Here is a 21082-nt window from a genome sequence, read left to right as displayed (position 1 = left end):
GGTTTTGTGAGTTTAATTGCTCATCTAACTCCTTATTCAACTAACACTTGTTTCATAATGGGTTAAAACCCATTCATAACATTCATTCAGAAATCCTGTACTGAGCACCCACTGTGCATGGGCATTACACCGGGCACTGATGATTCAATGTGAATCTCATAAGCTCTGCCCTCAAAAAGTTCTCAGTCTTTTGGCAGCAAAGATTTTAACAAGGTATGAAGGGTGCTGGGGAGCCCAAGGTGCCATGGAGACCAGGAGGGGTCAACTAACCTTCGTGGACAGGAAGGAGCAGAGAGACAAAGTGGTTGGAGAAGGCTTCCTGAGGAAATCATCAATCTTCATCACATCTTAATCAAGGAAATATGATTTGTCTACGCATTTTAAAACCAGAGCTGGTGGGGCACCTGGGTGGCTCAGTTGGTTAATCATTCAACTCTTGATTTCAGCTCAGGTCAGGGTCTCAGGGTCATGGGATCAAACCCCATGTTGGGCTCTGTGCTCAGCACAGAGTCGGCTTGTCCCTCTTCCCTCTACTCTTCCCCCTGCACACACACATACACTCTCTCTCACTCTCTCTCTGTCTCACTCTCGATCTCTAAAATAAATAAATAAAATCTATAAAACTGGAGCTAGTGAGGGCAAGACTGGAAGCAGAAAACCCAGTTAAGCAAAAGCCCAGGCACCTGGGCGGCTCAGTCAGTTGGGCAGCTGACTTTTGATTTGGGCTCAGGTCATGGTCTCAGGGTCCTGGGATGGAGCTCCGTGTTGGGCAGTCTGCTTGAAGAGTCTGTCTTTCTTTCCCTCTGCCCCTTCCCCGACTCACATGCATATGCATTCTTTCTCTCTTAAATACAGAAATAAATCTTTTTTTTTAAAAAAAAGCAGCTAAAGCCATAACCTAGAACTAAAGTGATGAGCACCCGAACTAAGCAATATTTCCTGGGAATACAGAACACAGGACAGATTCCAGAGATATTTAGGAAGTAAAATTTATAGAATCCGGAGATAATTTGATGGAAGAATGAAAGGAGGAGTAAGGATGAAAGATAAAAACCAAAATGTGGATTTTGAGAACTAGGGGTAGAGCGGTCATACTGACCATGTGACGGAATACAGAAGACAGAATAGGTTCAAGGAGGAAAATGACAAATTCTGTTTGGGACATTTTGTTATTCACAGATGTCCCTAGGATATCCACAGCTTCTGTTAGGTAGTTAAATATATTTGTCTGAAGTTCAAGATAGAGACCTAGATTGGAAATAAGTATTTTGGACTCACCCACATATCTATAGGGCTCAAACCCTTGAACCATGGGAATGGATGAGGTCACCCAGAGAAACGTGTAATACAAGGACAGAAGAATCATAAAAATATTAAGAATAAAGGGGCAAATGGAGGGCAAGGAAGTCTAAGAATTTCATACACTTTGGTTTCATGACTCTAATACCAGGAATCAATCCGTAGGCGGTAACCAGAAGAGATACATGCAAAAACTTATGCAGCAAGAATTACATGTCTCCCCCTGACCCCAGCATCCAAGCTCCCTTCCTGTTTCAGTGAAACCAAACACTGCATGAGCCTTAGTAGGAGACAGGTTCCCACCAGCCACCCCTTCTGCCCACCCACTGGCATCAAGAAGACAAGCAAATGACCTAGAATTAGCCAGTCAGAAGTCAACACGCTGGACTTTGACTCTTGAGGGAAAGAGAGAGGTACAAAGATGCAGGGGAAGTGGGGCAGTAATTAATGGTGACAGCAGTAACCTTGGGGATCCAGTGTTGGTAGCGGTGAGGGTGGCAGCAGTGATCTTCTAGCGGAGGTGCCTGGTGGCGATGATGCAGCCCCTAACCAGCCTGTTCCTAAGGAGTTTCTATAGCCATGTTTCTGGGTTCCTTGATATCTGCCAAACTTCCCACCAAGTCTGCGGGCTATCCGACTCTCCCAATATATTTATTCTGTTTTTTTCATCAAAGTCTATCTCTGTTTCTTATAACCCAGAACACTAACTCATATGTTTTTGCCATGTCTTTTATAGTAAAGAATAATTGTGAAAAGTCCAAATGTCTAAAAATAGGGAAAAGTGAGGGGTGCCTGGGTGGCACAGTGGTTGAGTGTCTGCCTTCGGCTCAGGGCGTGATCCCGGAGTTGTGGGATCGAGCCCCACATCAGGCTCCTCCACTGTGAGTCTGCTTCTTCCTCTCCCACTCCCTCTGCTTGTGTTCCCTCCCTCGCTGGCTGTCTCTATCTCTGTCGAATAAATAAATAAAATCTTTAATAAAAAAATATAAATAAATAAAAAATAAAAATAGGGAAAAATGAAAAGGCTGTAGTATATCCATACAAGGATATGATACAGTAATAAACATTTTAAATACACTTGTGAGTTGGCATATGAAAGCTATTATACATCATTACAAAAAATAATATTTAATAGTTACAAATAAGAAAACTCCAGTTAATTTTTCCTAAATAAAAAGGACATAAATACTGTATGCTCTAAATGAGAAATAATGAGTCACCAAAAAATGGAACTATGGAATCAATGACTAAATATTTGTCGATAAATTTTAAATTTTTGTTTGAACGGAATTCTTCTTAATGACACTGGAAATAAAAGAGCATATCAGATTAAATTCAACAGAAATGTAAAAGTTTTTCATGTGCTACTCTGTCACAGTGGGAAATTATATGTAGATTGTATGTAATATGTAGTAGACGGTATCATGTTTTTCCATCTAGTGCACCTTCTAGACAACATTGCTAGGTGTTGAAAATTTCTAGCTTTCAGAAGTCTTGCCTCCCCAAGACAGAATCCAGAAAATGCTCTTAGCCACCCTACTTTACAGTGAGCGCTCAGGCTGGTAACCAAGGGTCTACAACCAAACCCATGCATTCAACACTGATTTGGGTATGAGTAATTTGAGATACAATGCAAAACACATTTTGGCAGTAGAGGCATCTGGCTTTGGGGAGTGCCATCAACTGCGAGTGTAAATTCCCAAAATAGAAAGAAATCCTTTAGGGGAGCCTGGCTAGCTCGGTGGAGGAAGCATGCAACTCTTGATCTCCATATTGTGAGTTTGAGCCCCATGTTGGGTGTAGAGATTATTTTAAAAAATTAATTAGGGGCGCCTGGGTGGCTCAGTTGGGTAAGTGTCTGTCTTCAGCTCATGTCATGATCCCAGGGTTCTGGGATCGAGCCCTGCATCGGGCTCCCTCCTCAGCACGGAGTCTGCTTGTCCCTCTCCCTCTGCTCTCCCATTTGTGCTCGCTTGTTCTCTCTCTCTCTTGCACTCTCTCTCTCTCTCAAGTAAATAAATGAATAAGTAATCTTTTCAAAAATAAATATTTTTTTTAAGAAAAGAAGGAAACCTTTTAAAAATTCTAAGTATCCTAGAGAGATTCAAGAGAATATCCCGTCCTCACAATTAAACATGCCACTATGAAGAACCACCCGAGAGCAAGAGTTCCGGGGAGTTAAAACGTAATCACCACCCTGGTCACTCTCTTTCAGTTGCATAGGCATTTGTCAGAGATGGGGGGATGGGTTAGCACTCCACAAAGAAAAAGACACGCAGAAGTGCCACAGACTATAGCAAATTTGAGGAATCTGAAGAAGTTTGGCATGGTTTAAGAATATAGTAGATGGGGTGCTTGGGTGGCTCAGTCAATTGAGCATCTGCCTTTGGCTCAGGTCGTGGTCCTGGGGTCCTGCCTTGTTAAGATACAAGATTTTAGAGAATAGTTAATTATTGAAGTTGAAAAAATATGCACATTTTTTTATTTTAAGAAATCGAGGGTTAGCAGCACCAGATCAGTTATCGGATACTGAACTGAATCCTCAAACCATGAGAGGAAAAGGGGGTGAAGTTAAGAAAACAAAATAAATCTAGGGGTGCCTGGGTGACTCAGTTGGTTGGGCATCTGCCTTTGGCTCAGGTCATGATCCCAGGGTTGTGGGACTGAGCCCCAAGTCCAACTCTCTGCTCAGGAGGGAGCCTGCTTCTCCCTCTCCCTCTGCCTGCCACTCCACCTGCTTGTGCTCTCTCTCCCTGTCAAATAAATAAATAAAATCTTAAAAAAAAAGAAAGAAAGAAAACAAAACAAATCTAATCAATGAAATATCAAATAAGATGTCAAAAAAACGTCCAAACACTGTCAGTGGTCATAATAAATATGAAAAAATTAAATATCCTCGTTAAAAGATGAAGAATAAGGAAATAACACCAAAAGATAAAAAAAACAAAAACACAACAGCAACAACAAAAACCCACCTATATGGTATTTGTAAATAATCTACTAACAAAAATAATACATAAAAGGCAATATTTAATAACAAAAATTCACTGTTAAATCATTCCTGGGTATGTAAGGAAGATCTACCATGCCATAGTTTGGAACCCAGAGAATCAGCAGCTAGCAGCTTGCCTAACTTCATAATTAATAAAACCAGGAATGAGATGCAGTTCCCTTAAGTCTTACTGTTAAAAAAAAACAAAACAAAAAAAAGTCTTACTGTTATCTTAGCTTTTGTTAATAAAATAAATCACCACAAATTCTGAAGTTAAATATTTCCAAATTCTGTAGGAGGTTAGCAGTTCGCCTTAGCTACTTGTCAGCCCTGCTTCAGAGAACACACCAGGTGTTCCGAGGCCCGGCTATCTATCCTCTGCCTTGTCAGGGCATCTCCCTGGGCAATCTCACCAGCCCCAGACACACCAACACCTTCCCACATTCTGAGACACAGCCCCCGCTGGGCCTGCAACCTCTCAGGAAAGAATATTTTGAGGTTGTAGACTGTGATGTTCTGTAGATTTGCCTGTGGCTTGGGGTGAGGGTGGGAGGTAGCGACTTTGTTGGCCTACACGGACCTTTTTTTTTTTTAAAGATTTTATTTATTCATTTGACAAAGAGAGAGGCAGTCAGTGAGAGAGGGAACACACAGCAGGGGGAGTGGGAGAGGAAGAAGCAGGCTCCTAGTGGAGGAGCCTGATGTGGGGCTCGATCCCAGAACGCCAGGATCACACCCTGAACCGAAGGCAGACGTTTAATGACTGAGCCACCCAGGCGCCTCTACACAGAACTTTTTAAAATGAAATTAGTTGTCAACATTTAAAAAAGGAATATTTCCCACAAAAATCTGAATGTCTAGCTTCTCTTGACACGTTGGAGGATCCATGCAGCCCTGGGCTGAGATTTGCAGTCGCCAGCTGAGGTGGGTTGTGGGCCTCCAGGAACTGGCCCACCCTCCCCCACTGGCAACAGGTACTGTTGCTCACGCACAGCTTGTGTCCCTACAGCGAAACGACCCTCTGCGCCTACGTACCTGAGGCGGGTCTAGATGCAGAACCTGAGACAGGGATTCTTGTTCAAGTGACTTTCTGAGGGAGCGCTCTCAGGAGAAGCAGTGTGAGGGAAGCAGGCTAGGACAAGGGAAACACAGCCCACAACCGGGCAAGGATGTGGTCTCAGCTAAAGCCCGGATAGGCCCCCGGGAAGCTCTGGAGGACACACTGCATCACAGAGCTAAGCCCGTCTTGAGTTGGGAAGGGATAGGAGTGGGGAGGGGGTGCTATCCTAGGCTGTGCGGCTCCCATTTAGTGCGTAGCCATACTCCAGGGAAGGAGGCAGCTGTGCAGCCTTGGCACAGGGCAGGGGCACGGAGGCCCAGAAGGTACCAGGGAAAAGGGATTGGGGCAGGATGCCAGCAGCCTTGACCCCATCATGCCGCTATTAAACATGGGTAAATAAAACTAGATGACAGGCTTGGGGGCTTCCAGGTACACAGGAGAATGCATTTGTAGAAGTAAAGGCTATTGCTGTTAAGTTTACTACGCTAACAAGGGCCAATGCTAAGCCACTGCACGCTCACCTGACCTGCCCGCACACTTGTACCCTGGACTGCGTACTGTTCCCCTCCTTGGACTCTTCGGGGGCCTGGATGCTCAAGGGCAGGAGCAGGATGGGGTTCTTTAGGGCTACTGAAGACTACACCAAAATATCCCGGAACCAGCTGAGGGATAATAAGAAATGTCCAAAATAAAAGGACACAGAGAAACTCATTTCTATGTCATCAGTGACTAAGCCCTATTACATGTCAAGCAGGGGTTATTACCGTGATAGTTAACGTGTAGTCACTCTTACAGTGACATCAGATAATCCTCTGACAGTCAATAATAAATTGACCAAGAAAAAATCTGAAAAATTCAAGAAACATAATTTGTAAACCAGGATATTTTAAAGTCAGAGAATATTGTCCCATAATTTAAAAATTTACTGCAAATTGGGCAAATGGGCCAATAACAGGATAAAAAATAAAAATTAAGAACCATCGAGGTCTCCCATCCAAGTGCTAACTTGACCCAACCCTGCTTAGCTTCCAAGATCAGACAAGATTAGGCATGTTTGCAGCGGATGAAGCTAGAGAGTATTATGCTAAGTGAAATAAATCAGTGAGAAAAAGATAAATACCATATGATCTCACTCATATGTGGAATTTAAGAAACAAAACAAATGGGGGCACCTGGGTGGCACAGCGGTTAAGAGTCTGCCTTTGTCTCAGGGCGTGATCCCGGTGTTATGGGATCGAGCCCCACATCAGGCTCCTCCGCTATGAGCCTGCTTATTCCTCTCCCACTCCCCCTGCTTGTGTTCCCTCTCTCGCTGGCTGTCTCTATCTCTGTCAAATACATAAATAAAATCTTAAAAAAAAAAAAAGAAACAAAAAAAATGAACATGGGGGAAAAAAAGAGAGAGGCAAACCCTAAAACAGACTCAACAATAAAGAACATACTAAGGGTTGATGGAGGGAGGTGGCGGATGGTTTAAATAGGTGATGAGAATTAAGGAGGGCACCGGGTGTTGGGTGTTGTACGTAAGTAATGAATCACTAAGTCCTACACCTGAAACTAATATGACATTCTGTGTTAACTATCTGGAATTTAAATAAAAAAATTGAAACCACAAAACAAAATAAATGAAGAAGAAGTGTAGAGGTCATTGAATATGGGAGCTTACATACCTCAGAACAGGACAGCCCCGAATCTTGGTCATCTGGGTCCTTCAAAAGTTCAGTCAGCCTTTTCTTCTCTCTATCAATCATAACCACGGGCTTTCCTGAATTCTTGGCCAACTACAGAATGTATTAATAAAAAATAGTAAATACGCAAAACAATTCATAGTTCAGAAAAATAAAAATGGGAACTGAGGCTTCTAGAGCAGAGACACACTAAGGTAAAATCTGTGAGATTAGGCATTTTTCATTTGTGAGGTAGTTTTCTTTTGCGGCTAATTTTTGCAGCAGGTCCGTTCTCGAAGCAAAGATACTCCTGCTATAAGCAGGCCCTCACGTTAGCCATTTCAACAATCGTTTTATTTAAAATATAAAGTAAAACAAACATGGGCAGTTTGCAAACCTCTCTTGATATAATATTTATCAATGTAATAACAATTTGCTGAGGTATTTGGAAAGAATCTTCTTGCTTCTTACATGACATGGATCTACTGAATGACAGTGCTTTTTTTTTTTATCTGTGATTTTAACTATTCCTTATCACATAATTTGCCAATTTGTCCTGATGGTACATCTCCTCAACTTTAATCCTTCTAATGAGTTGGTAGAAGCACCATTACCAATCGTGCATATTTGGTCATTCTACAGTTATGTTTTCACACAGCTATTTAAAAGACAATCTTGAATTATAACTTCATCTGATTTAGTGAAGAATTCACAAGCCAAGTTTGCTACTGTATCCTGTCACACTGAATTCTGAAAGTATCTGACCTTACAGGTCATCTATAAAATGTGAGAAGTGTAAAATATTCTTGGTTTAATATTATACATAAACCACATGAAAATGTCTTTCATTAAGCCAAAGGCAACAGTTTAGATGCAGGGAATTTTAATTAAATTGGCATGGTTAAGACCAAAAAGAGAAAGTGGACATTTCCAGCTTATCTTCAGCCCTTGCCTTTAACAGGCTAACGAACACGACGTGAAACACAGCTGAGTCTTGCTGTTCTGTGAGGTAGTGAAGGGATTTCCTCAGTATTTAAATAAATGTAACAGTTAAATAAATCTAAATAGAAAACCCATCTCCTATAGGTTTAGAGATGGCATTTACCATCTCTGTGAAAAGTAGAACTTCACCAATCGATTCCAATCATCTCTCCAGAAGGGGAAAACAGTGACAGCACTTGCAGAAGCAGAATCACTATCAAAGTTCAAAAACCTGATCGTACGCATTTAACCATAAGTCAATCTTATTTCAGTCAGGACTCTCCAAAATAAATCTTCATCAGCCATTCATGATCTGAGTTCTGGTGTATGAGATCCATTTAAATACGGTACACATAGAAGAAGTCATGAGACATTCTTGTTTCGTAATAAACAAGGCAGTGGCCAATTACTGTGCCTTAAAAACTATCCAGTCTGCTCTTTTTCTCCCGTCTTCCTAATGCCAGCCAAGGTCGTTTTTGTTTCAAGGATGTGCTTCTTGGGATTCTCCAAATACTCCATCGGTGTCTCCTCTCCCCAGGTGATGCCTTTGCTCTTGTTGGCATCTAGGTGAGAAAACCCAGGGGCCTGCCCTGTGTTTTACCCAAACATACCATGGCAATGCGGCCCAGTCTTGTGCTTCCCTCCCTTTCCCACAGTATGGCACTGGGCACACTTCTACACGAAACTCTTCTTGTCTTTCTCAACATCACCCATTTCAAAATCGTTCTTGCATCGGACCCAAAACGAAGGTGCCCGCTTGCAGGCTGGACATCCCACTGTCTCCTAAATGAACTTGCTCTTAAATTTCGAGACTGTCGGGGTACCTGGGCAGCTCAGTCAGTTAAGCATCTGCCTTTGGCTCAGGTCGTGATCCTGGGGGTCCTGGGATCAAGCCCCGAGTCAGGCTCTCTGCTCATCTGGGAGTCTGCTTCTCCCTCAGTCCTTCACCCTGCTTGTGCTCTCTCTCTCTTGCTCTCTCTTTCAAATAAATAAATAAAATCTTTAAAAATAAATAAATAAATAAATAAATAATGAAAATAATAAATTCCAAGCTGTCATATCAGGACTTTGAATAAAGAGTCAGCAATTATTGTTAAAAGGGGAAAAGGGAAATCCATGGTGGAGCTCCTCTCTTGTGTCAGCAAGAACTTGGATATGAGAAAAATGTTACCACTCTCGGAAAATTAAATAAATCAACATGGGCCAGTGCAAAAGATAGATCAAGTTGGAGAAAGTTTCCTTCAGATCAGAGGAACATGAAGAGAAAAGGCAGGAGTCCCAGAGGCCCGTCCTGGCAGTGGCAGGTTGGCCCATGAATCCAATCTGCCTGGAAATGATGTGCGAACCGTGGAAGAAGCATCTGGCTTGAACTGTGAGGAATGATTTAACTCTCTCCTCTTGTGAATAACTTCCCGCTCACCTAGTGACTTATCTGTTATCCGCCTGGGTGGTTTGTCACAAGCCTTCTGTGCACTGCTCCTACACTTCGCGCTGTAAAGTAATTAATCAGCATTCTGGTCTAATAGAGGAGCCCCTTTGCCCTTGGTTAGTTTGCCTTGAGGACATACCAAGTCAGGCTGTAGGGTCAGTAAGACCAAGGTTGAATCCCCTAAGCACGGAGCTAATCAAGGCAAGGGACAAGTGATGGGCTTCTTGGAGGCTCAGCCGGAGTGGGCAAGGGGCAGTCAGCCCATTGGCCTTTCCAGCTCTGCCAGGAAGCATTTTCCATGCAAATTTCTAAATGCACCAGCATTTAGTCTCATTAGTTTAAAAAGCCAATTTTACTAATATGCAATTTAAAATCTAGGAAACATTGTCTGAAGCTATTATCTAAATAAATGTGTTTCAAACTGCAGGAATCAGATTCGTTTCTAGGTAGTGAAATAAGCATACTGAATTGCAGCCAGCATTTTTAAAAGGGGTAGAATAAGACAGGATGGAATAAAAAATAAGGAAGTTAAGTACTGGTCCATTAAAGCTTTTCTTTCAGTGTTATATGCTGTTTCAATTACATATGCATGTATCATGATAAAAAAAAAAATTTAAAGACTGTGAACACAACTATTTTCATTTTCGTAACTCACCTAATCCCCCATTCTGATTTCTTTTTTTTTTTAAGATTTTTTTTTATTTATTTATTTGACAGAGATAGAGACAGCCAGCGAGAGAGGGAACACAAGCAGGGGGAGTGGGAGGAAGAAGCAGGCTCATAGCGGAGGAGCCTGATGTGGGGCTCGATCCCATAACACCGGGATCACGCCCTGAGCCGAAGGCAGACTCTGTGCCACCCAGGCGCCCCCCCCATTCTGATTTCTAAATTCTAAATACATACCTCAATGTTTCGCTTAATGAAATCCTGGCTGTGTTTACCCCGGAGCTCAATCTTTTCTGTATCTGAGAAAGGTTTCTTTTTCCGCTTTAATCAACGACTCATTTCCTCCCACATCATAGGTAAAATCTAATATTAAAAAAGTTCAAAATTTTTTGTAATTATAATTGTCCATTATGCTAAAATTTTAAATTAAAATTACATTAAGCATACGTTAAATATATATACATTAAATATATAAGAAATAAAGCAAGCATTAAAATATATAAGCATCATTAAAATACATAAGAAATAAAACATATACAGAATAACTTCTAAATTCCAAATCCAGAAACCTAATATGCATGGAGATTTATTCTTACAGAAAAGGAAGATGTGATACACACACACATAGACACACACAGACAGTAGAATATTACTCAGCCATAAAAAAGAGAAAGAGCTTGCCATCTGCAACAACATGGATAAACCTAGAGGGTATTACGCTAAGTGAAATGAGTCAGACTGAGAAGGACAATTACCATATGATTTCACTCATAGGTGGAATCCAAAAAGCAAAACAAATGGATAAATAAAGAAACAAAAGGTAGAATCATACCTATAAATACAGAGAGCAAAGTGATGGTTGCCAGAGGGGAGGAGGGTGATGAGATGGGCAGGATGGGTGAAGGCCACTGGCAAATGCAGGTTTCCAGTTAGGGCATGAAAAAATCACAGGGATGAAAGGCACAGCGTAAGGAATATAGTCAATGGTATCGTAATAGTGTTGCATGGTGACAGAGGGGAGCACACTTGTGGTGAGCACGGATGAATGTGCAAACTTGTTGAGTCACTATGTTGTACACCTGAAATTAGTGTAACATGTGTATCAACTAAACTCAAATGAAACTAATTAATATATTTTATCTCAGTCTTTATATGAAACAAAACTTCTCCTAAAGACTAGAGTCATTTCCTGCTGTCTATTAATACGCCATCACCCTCTCTGAACAGTAAGTTTTTGTTCAAACCTGTCTTCTAAGCAAAGTCTGGGTATAAGGGTCCTGGAAGTTTGACATCCCATCTGCGCAAACCCTTAGAGCTCATCTCAGTTTGTCGTTTTTCTCAACCTTTGAAAAGAGGCCTGAGTCAACTTCTGAGTTGTTCAGATCATGGGTGCTCAAAACAAGGGTAAGAAAAATACTTATGGACTCTTATTCCCTTTATTAAATATCTTATTTTCACTGTAGTCACGTTTAAAGCATTTAAAACAAGATCATGTGTATGCTTCTTCAAAACTCTAAAAACAAGCATAAAGAAGAATCTTCTTAAATGACAAATGGAGTCCACCGTACAAAAGATCACAATTGCCACATTAAAGTCCAAAAGAGAAAAACACCAGCCAGTAGCTCAATCCAGACAAGGTTTACTGAAAAGTTATCTTTGTTTTATAAGAGAGTGTATGTCAATAAGAAGGATTAAGGGAGCTAATCAATTGGTATATTTATAGTTAGTTATCAAAGATTCCATAGGAATTTAATAATTAAAGAATATATTTTTATAACAATAGCTGGAAAGAAGCAGGAAAAGGGTAAGGTCTATGGATGGTCTATTTTCAAACAAAAATAAATGTGAGTAAGAAATAAGTTTCGCTCAAATTTAAGTTACAAGTTTCTAGGCAAAACAATCTCTATTTTATCATTGGGATTTTATTTCTTTAATCAATAACATTTTTTAATCAACTACCAACAGTTAAAGTGTGAGTTACTTTTTCGGTGAGTGGCCTCCTTAGATATAAAACATGCAACTTGTTCTATAACCAAGTTGTGTATAGTCTTTGAAGTTGAAATATGAGGTTTATTCATTCACTTCAAGTTTCATATACTCTTAAACAATACAACATTAAAATAACTCAAATGCATTCATATTGACATTTATAATAGTTTTTAAAATTGTAGTAACAAAACATTGGGTTGTCCGGTCAGTACTGTCTCACTAGAAATGTCCTCTCCTCTCCACCCTGGAGGTGACCGGCAGTAGGAGCTGTCACGTTCCTACATTAACCTCAACCCTTGCTGGGTTGGGTGAGTTGGTTGGCCCAGGGGTAGGTGCCTAACCCAAGCTGGATCAGTTGCTGTCTTCTCTGCAATTTTGAAATTGAGTCTCTCTCTCAATGATTAACCACAGAATATGCTCTCGGGAATCAAAAAAGCTGTCTACCTCCAGGATTATTTCCAAAAATTTTCTTTTTTGCTTAAGCTAGTTTCTATTACTTGAAACCAGCTTTTCTTTAACTCTTTATTATATAAAATTTAAATATCCAAAAGCAGAAAGAATGGTATCATAAACCCTCAACAACTAACTTAACAATGATTAACTTGTGACCAACCTTGTTTCATCTAGAACCCTCACCTACTTTCACCTACCTCTGGATTAAGTTACATCAAAAGACTTCATCTGTGAATATTTTTGTATATAGCTAGTATTTTGTGGCAATATGCAAAATCACACAAATTAAAACATACCTTGCTTGGCATTCTGTATACAGTTTTCATATTCTTCTGGAGGGACTTGAGTGTGGAACACTGAGAAAAATGTGTCTTCATGCTCACAGCGAGAAGGATCTGCTGATTTAAAAAATCCCTTGTTCAATATGCAAAATAAGTAAAAAGTTGGCTACATGAACAGTTGTTTAAAAGGAAGATCTAACATTCTCTACAATATTCCTCAATCCCCTCCACCATACACATTTCTTAAGATGTCACTTCCGGGTTATAATGATAATCATCTTTATACACATTAGCCTCTGAAACAAACAGCAGAAAATCGAGACTGCCAAAAAGCATTTCCCTAGGACTTCTACGCAAAGAAGATGTACAAGTGTGTGCTAAAATATCACACCAACTCCCTGGAGTGAATGTATCCAAATTCCAACATTCATAATATAGAGAATATGCACACTGAATAACTTTGTATTTTTCTTTTTTCTTTTACATCCCCAAATAAAGATTTCAGATACATGGTCAATAAGATAAAAACATGTGTTTGAAAGAGAAAACCAGGAGACTCTTAGCAGTTAGCTTTCTTTCTTTGGGATAGCTTTGGGATTTACGCTCTCGGGCCAATACCCATAAAGAAATTAGGAAATTGTGTTTTTTTCAACTCTTCTTGTTTCAATGTAATTTATCTTATTTTCTCCTGTTAGCTAATGTAGACACCGTATATCTGCAAGAAACTGCTAACATAAACCAGTATCCTTTTCTTTTAAGTCTCTATGTCTTAACATGAGAGACTCTGCCAGGTTGTGGCACAGAAATGTTTTTGCTTCAAAACATGACAAGGTGTGAGGATAGTATAGTATCCACCACCCATCTCTGAAACACACCTGGTTCACGCACCCTCCTAGACATGATATAGGCAAAGGAAGTTGGCAGAAGATACGTTCACCCCACCACACAAATAAGCACCCAATTCAAAACACACAACGTCTGAGGGTAAAAAGAAATGTTTCGATTCCAATTCCCTAATTTGGAATTCAAAACAATGGAGCATCATTGGGATTGACATTACAGCGTTAATCCTGCATAATCTTTGATGAGTTAATCTAGCAAATCAGTGGTGTAAGCCTTGGGTGGCAGAGGGCTAAGCTACTTTTGTGTAAAAGACAGAAAGGTTTAAGTTCTTTTCGAGTGGTAATATATTTATTTTGGATCCCATAATTCCTTTTTAATAGCAGTTTCACTCACTTCTACACCGAAGCACCTAGAAAGACACAATATGAAACCTTGTGATACTAAAAACTGTTACAGCAAAGTGATATTTGGAGATAATTTTAACCTAAGGGCTTTTCCTAGGCTAAAATTATTCTTGTGATCCTGTGGCTCTTCCCCAACAGTCTCAGTGGTATTCTGTACACTCAGTACCTCAGACAGAAGGCGGGCACGGCCTAGAGCAAAGGCCTCCCAGCTCAGCTTTGAGCTTAAAACACAACAGCTTTGAAAGTCGGTTATTCAACTGCAGGAGCTTAACTCCTCAAAGGAAAAAAAAAAAAAAGCATTTTCTGAATTTCCAAAGTTCTCCTTTAGAAAACTCTTCCTTAGAGTAAAAAAACAAAAACAAAACAGAACAAAAAAACGCATTACTATAGAAGACCTAACGGAATTAGAAAATAGTCGTTGGGTAACCATCATAATAATAACTGATTCAGGTAAGAATCACCAATGGATGGAAAAGTAGTAGATGAAAGTTGGAAGAATGACACAATAGCTTCAGAGTACCTCCCTGCAAGATGACTCACTCAGTACATAAGGAACACTAGCAACTTCACAGGGGAGAGACCTGGCAGACACCACCTTAACCAAGTGATCAAGGTTCACCTCACCAGTTATGGCACAATCGACATCGTGTACTTTCTGATAGGACCCACTGAAGACACACTGGGATTCCTGCCAAAAATGTATAACCTGAACCAAATCTCGTGGAACTAGAAACAAACCCGGACTGGGGAACAGTCTACAAAATATCAAGCCTATAGTCTTCAAAAATGCCAGTGTCATAGAGCACTAAGAATGACATAAAGAGACATGACAACTAAGCACAACACATGATCAGGGATTTTCTGTTGGTAGAAAGGATTTTAGTGGGACAATTAGCAAAAGAAGAAAGCCTGTAGACTGGACAATAGTACTGGATCAGCGTTAACTTCCTGGCTCGTGCATGTGTGTGTGCAAGAGCCCTTGTGTGAAGAGGGAGACAGAGGGGAGAAACATCTATACAGAGACAGACACAGAGACGGAGGATGTGGCAACATGTTAACACCTGGAGAATCTGGATAAAGGGTTTTTGAAAATTCTTTGTGCTTTTCTTGAGACTTTAAGTCCGAAATTATACCAAAATTAAATTTAATAGGAAATTTTAAGATTCCTCTCCTCACTACAAATATTCATGGGGGGGTGCAAAAACAATCTCCCTTAGGAGGTCAAGAGCCAGACTTTGAAGGACTGAGCACATTTTAAATAAGAGTCTTAAAAGAGAAAGATTTCAGGATGGGATATAAGTTGTTTCATGCCACCTAAGGAAGACATTGAAGTCCATCCCAGACAGTGGAGAAGGATCTAAAACAGCATCAGAGGAAATGAATTTAGACTAGACGCAATTGACACAAGTGTGAGGCTGCTCCCTGATACAGGTTCCCTTAGAGGGAAGTTGAAATCCCGAAACTGGATTGAAACCCCCAAAGAAAACGAGGAAACCCAGAGCACAGTGGGCTCTTCCTCACGGCACACCTGGGACTCTGAAAGAAGACTCCACGCACAGTGCTCCACACTTACACATGATAGCTGCAAAGCAGCAACAGCAGTGTGCCATGTTTAGAGGGACAGAGACTCTGAAATCCATCCTCTGCTTGCTCTCTCACTCACTTTCTCTCTCTCTCACACATACACATACACACACACCACAATTCCTCAGGGCTGGCCTATGGCATGAAGATCTAGAAGTTCTCACCCCTGAGAGCTGCATGAAGCCCTCCCCCACTGCACACCATTATGCCAACCAAAAATGCACATATCCAAATGTCCCCTAGAATTTACAACCATTCTATTAGACTATAATTTCAATAAATTCAAAATATCAAAGCAATATTATAAATTTCTATATTAACTTTTAAAATATAGGGCTTATTAAAAAAAATTCTGGAGAATAAGGGAAAGGCACTGCCATTTTCCAATTAACTACTAGATCACTAAGGAAATAAGTACACAATAACAACTTGTAGAGAATAGTGATAACACCATGTACTAAAGAATGCACTTCAGAGATAAAGCTATATTTAGAAATAAATGCATGGCAATGATGCTTTTATCATACTGTTACAGACTAAACTGTATCCCTCCAAAATGTGCATATGGAAGCCCTAACCTCCAGTGTGCCTGTGTTTGAAGACAGGGCCTTTAAGGAGGTAATTAAAACTAAATAATGTCACTGTGTGGGGCCCTAATCTAATAGAACTTGTGGCCTTATAAGAAGAGGAAGAGATGCCAGAGATCTCTTTATCCCATTCCCCACTTCCCCTGGCACAGAGAAAAGGTCATGACGACACAGTGAGAAGGTGGACAACTGCAAGCTGGGAAGAGAGACCTCACCAAAAAATGAATTTTCCAGCACCTTGATCTTGGGCTTCGAACCTCCAGAGCTGTGAGAAAATAAATTTCTGCTGTTAATGGGGCACCTGGGTGGCACAGTCGTTAGGCGTCTGCCTTCAGCTCAGGGTGTGATACCAAGGTTCTGGGATGGAGCCCCACATCAGGCTCCTCCGCTGGGAGCCTGCTTCTTTCTCTCCCACTCCCCCTGCTTGTGTTCCCTCTCTCGCTGGCTGTCTCTCTCTCTCTCTGCCAAATAAATAAATAAAATCTTTAAAAAAAAAAATTTCTGCTGTTAAGCCACCCAACCTGTGATATTTTTTTATGGCAGGCCTAGAAGGCTAATATACATATTTTAAGAGAAAATGAAATGAGCTTAACTAATTTAACTGAAGAAGCTAGAGAAAACAATAACAAGGTCAAGAAAAGAAATAATAAAGAAACAAGCTAGAATGAGCAAAGAAATTCAAAACTGGCTCTTGAAGGTATAAAAAGAAAAATCTACAAGTGTAATTTTAAAAAGAGAAAACACTAATTGTGATCAAGATGACATGTTTTCAGTGAAAAACACACAGATCACTGGAACAGAAAAGGGAGTTCAGAAACAGACCCACAAAAATACAGGCAACTGATCTTTAACAAAAAAAGCAAAGGCAATTCAGTGGAGAGAGGATGATCTCTTTAACATGGTGCTGGAATAACTGGATGTCCATATGCAAAGGAAGGAAGGAAGGAAGGAAGGAAGGAAGGAAGGAAGGAAGGAAAACAAACCTAGAGAGAGAACTTACACTTTTCACAAATAATTCAACTAATCTAAAATGCAAAACAATAAAACTTCTAAAAGAAAACAGAGGAGAAAAACCCATGTGATCTTGGGTTTAGTGATGAGTTTTCATACTCAACACCAAAAGCATGATCCATGAAAGAACAAAATTGATATATTGAGCTTTATTAGAACTTCTGCTCTACAAAATACACTGTAAAGAAAACAAAAAAGACAAGCCACAGGCTAGAAGAAAATACGTGTATTTACAAAACACGTATCTGATAAAGGATTGGTATCCAAAATACATAAAGCACTTAAAACTGAACAGTAAGAAAGCAACAATCCAATTTTTTTAAATGGGCAAAAGATCTGAACAGACAACTCACTAAAGAAAATATACAGAGAGCAAATGAGCACCTGAAAAGATAGACAACATCATTTGCCATTAGGGAAATGCAAATGCAAATTAAAACAACAATGAGATACCACTGCATACCTATTAGAATGGCTAAAATCCAGAAAACAATACCAAACGCTGCCAAAAATGCAAAGCAACAGGAATTCTCATTCTTTGCTGGTGGGAATACAAAACGGTACAGCCAACTTGAAAGACAGTCAGTTTCTTATAAAGTTAAACAGTCTTCTCATATGTTCCAGCAATCCTGCTCCTAGATATTTATCAAAGTAAATTGAAAATTTAACCACAAAAAAAAAAAAATCTGCATAAAATGTAAAGCAGCTTTATTCACAATCACCAAAAACTGGAAGCGGTCAAGATACCTTTCAATAGGTGAAGGTATAAACAAACCGTGGTACAGCCGTAGAATGAAATACTATTCAGTGACCAAAAGAAAGCAGCTATCAAGCCACAAAAAGACATCGATGAATCCTAAAGGCATATTGCTAAGTAAAAAAACCCAACCTGGAAATGCTACATACTGTACGATTCCAATTATATAACATTCTGGAAAAGGCAAACTATAGAGACAGTAAAAAGATCAGAAGCATCTAGAGGTATGGGGGAGGAGGCAGAGGTGACTGGGAATTCACACAGGATTTTTCGCAGTGGTGAAATTATTCTGTATGATTCTCTACTGCCGGTCCCATGACACTGTGCATTTTGACAACCTATAGCTTCACAACACAAAGAGTGAACTGTAATGCATGAAAGCTTTCAAAATATCATTTAGGATGTCAGAGAATCCCAAGATGGAACACAAAATGTGACCAAACAATCTAACTGCATTATAAATGTCTGAAACAGTCTCACTGAAGGGGGTAGGGAAAAGGTATTCACCTTAAGTATCTGCGGAAATGAGTGGAGTCTGCAAGTATGGCACATGGTCTGTGCCAAACTCTGCTAATAACAGAGACTGCCCCTGAGCACTGAACTCCAGTTGACTAAGTTGTCTCCTATAGGGGTACAGGTTAACAATTTTAATATCACTACACATTTACTAGAATTGAGCAACAAGTGAAGGGAGGGCCAATGGTGAGAGCCAGGTTTCTCACTGTCAGAGTAGAAGTTACAGATAAGCAAGGGGAAATGGTTAGAAAGATTCATGTGGTAACAGCATAAAGTTGGAGACATCAGTATGAATCCACGTTTAGCTTAATATAGATACAGAGGGTTACACATAGAAATAAATATGGTATATAACAGGTTAGTATACTCACAAATATTTCCTTCTTTAGAGGGCCTAGAATCAATGACTTCCCAGTAGCAACAGCATACCTAGCATCCAGATCTTGGTTTCTAATATCATTCTCCAATCAGAGCAACCAGGGCTCCCTGAAGAGACAACTGATTCTAGGACTCAGACAGGAAATATACAAGCCAGGAGGTGGGGGAAGGGAGGGGAGGAAACATACAAACTGAGTCTGGTGCATCCCATAGTGCCAGAAAGTAAGGAGGTGCTCAACAACAATAAAACCGGCCATGTTGGAGGTACATCAAAGGGACATGGGGGTGGGGTGGGGGACCCTGGGTAGCTCAGTCGGTTAAGCATCCAACTCTTGATTTCAGATTCAGCTCAGGTCATGATCTCAGGGTTGTGAGATCGAGCTCCCTCCACCTCTGCCCCCTCTTAAAAAATAAAAAGGGACATAGATGTCAACTGAAAGAGCTCCCAATGACCAAAACTAGAAAAATTTGAGCGGCAAAATAAAGGGATATTAGATTACTATAATCCAATGTATAAAATAAATATCCACAAGTCTATACTGATATAAAGAAATGATTGAGGGGCGCCTGGGTGGCTCAGTCGTTAAGCGTCTGCCTTTGGCTCTGGGCGTGATCCCGGGGTCCTGGGATCGAGCCCCACATCGGGCTCCCTGCTCTGCTGGCAGCCTGCTTCTTCCTCTCCCACTCCCCCTGCTTGTGTTCCCTCTCTCGCTGGCTGTCTCTATCTCTGTCAAATAAATAAATAAAATCTTAAAAAAAAAAAAAGAAATGATTGAATAAGTACATGGGAAGAATAGACAAATCTCCCATGCAGATAATTCAAAATAATTTATGTAAATACACTGCCTTCAAGGAGGTGAAGTGTAACTCCCTACCTTTCAAGAAAGGGCTGCACATAGTAACTTCCTTCCAGAGACAGGATGGAAAGGGGGGAAAACTGAAGAACTTCACAGTGGAGAAATGTGACAAACACCTCCTCAGCCAGGTGATCAAAGTTGACATCCACACTGATAAGTTACATGGCTAGTATAATGTGACGGAATGGAAATGGCACTTTGACTTCGTAGTGTTCCTCCCAAGAACGTGCAACCCTTGTCAAATCATAAGAAAAATATGGATAAATCACAATTGCTGGAAATTCTACACGATACCTAATGAGTACTCCTCCTAACTGCCAAAGTCGTCAAAAGTCTGAGAAAGTGCACAGCCAAGAGTGGCCTAGGGAGACATGAGGACACACGTACTAACGTAATGTGGTATCTTGGATGGCACACTGGAACAGAAAAAAAAGGGTAAAAACTAAAAGTCCGAAGAAAGTGTAGGCTTTAGTTAATAATAATGTATCAATATCGGTTCATTATAACAAATGTACCATACTATACGAATAATAGGGGGAAATGGTTGCAGGTATTTGCAAAATCACTATGCTATCGTCCTAATTTCTCATAAATCTAAAACTATGCTTTAAAAAAGTTAACTTAAAAAAAAAAACTTTAAGATTGCAAAGAGAGAAGGAAAACAGGAATTAAATCAGAAAAAAAGAAATGTGGCATAATAAACAATAAGGGGAATTATTCTTTTAAAATACTATATGAAATTTTATTAGTAAAATGTTCAATCCTGGTGAAATGGATGTTTTGAAATCTCACTGACATGGATGTATTGCCAGAAATGACCCAGAAGACTAGAAAACTGAAATATAATAGTAAATATGAAAGAAGCTGAGAAAAGAGTCCGAAAATTGCCTCCAAGAAATTATTTGAAACAGATGGTTTTTCCAGTGCAATCTTTCAAGTTTTTAGGGAACAGATAATCCCCACATTATATAAACTATTTCAAAGCATAGAAAGAAATGAACAGCCAGCCCCAATCATTTTATGAAGTTAACATAGCCTCACAAAGCACACACACACCCCCCCTCCCAGCCCCACCTCTGCTGTCAACACCAGAACATACATGCACGTGGGCACACACAGTCATACACACACACACACACACACAGAGCAAATCTCACTTATAAATATAGATGCAAAAATTCTGAGTAAATTCAGCCATTCAAATCTGGTACTAAGTTAAAAGAATAATCCTTCATAACCAAGAAATATTGACCAAAGAATAACACTCATTTAGTATTTAAACATACTGATTTTAGAGGCACCTGGGTGGCTCAGTTGGTTAAGCGTTT

At 40.1% G+C, this 21082-nt stretch overlaps 1 protein-coding gene across 1 annotated transcript in view; it reads right to left on the bottom strand.

Annotated features, from left to right (window-relative positions):
- FSIP1 (fibrous sheath interacting protein 1) overlaps positions 1-21082 on the bottom strand; it is a 185367-nt gene that overhangs the window by 131575 nt on the left and 32710 nt on the right. The window contains 4 exon segments of the mRNA XM_019802523.2: positions 7022-7132; positions 10332-10412; positions 10414-10457; positions 12833-12931. Of these exon segments, the coding sequence (XP_019658082.2) occupies positions 7022-7132; positions 10332-10412; positions 10414-10457; positions 12833-12931 (335 nt within the window).

The sequence above is a fragment of the Ailuropoda melanoleuca genome, chromosome 5 (assembly GCF_002007445.2).
Source record: "Ailuropoda melanoleuca isolate Jingjing chromosome 5, ASM200744v2, whole genome shotgun sequence".
Classification (NCBI taxonomy): domain Eukaryota; kingdom Metazoa; phylum Chordata; class Mammalia; order Carnivora; family Ursidae; genus Ailuropoda; species Ailuropoda melanoleuca.
The sequence above is the reverse complement of the archived record's forward strand: the minus strand, read 5'-3'. Positions and strand labels throughout refer to the sequence as shown.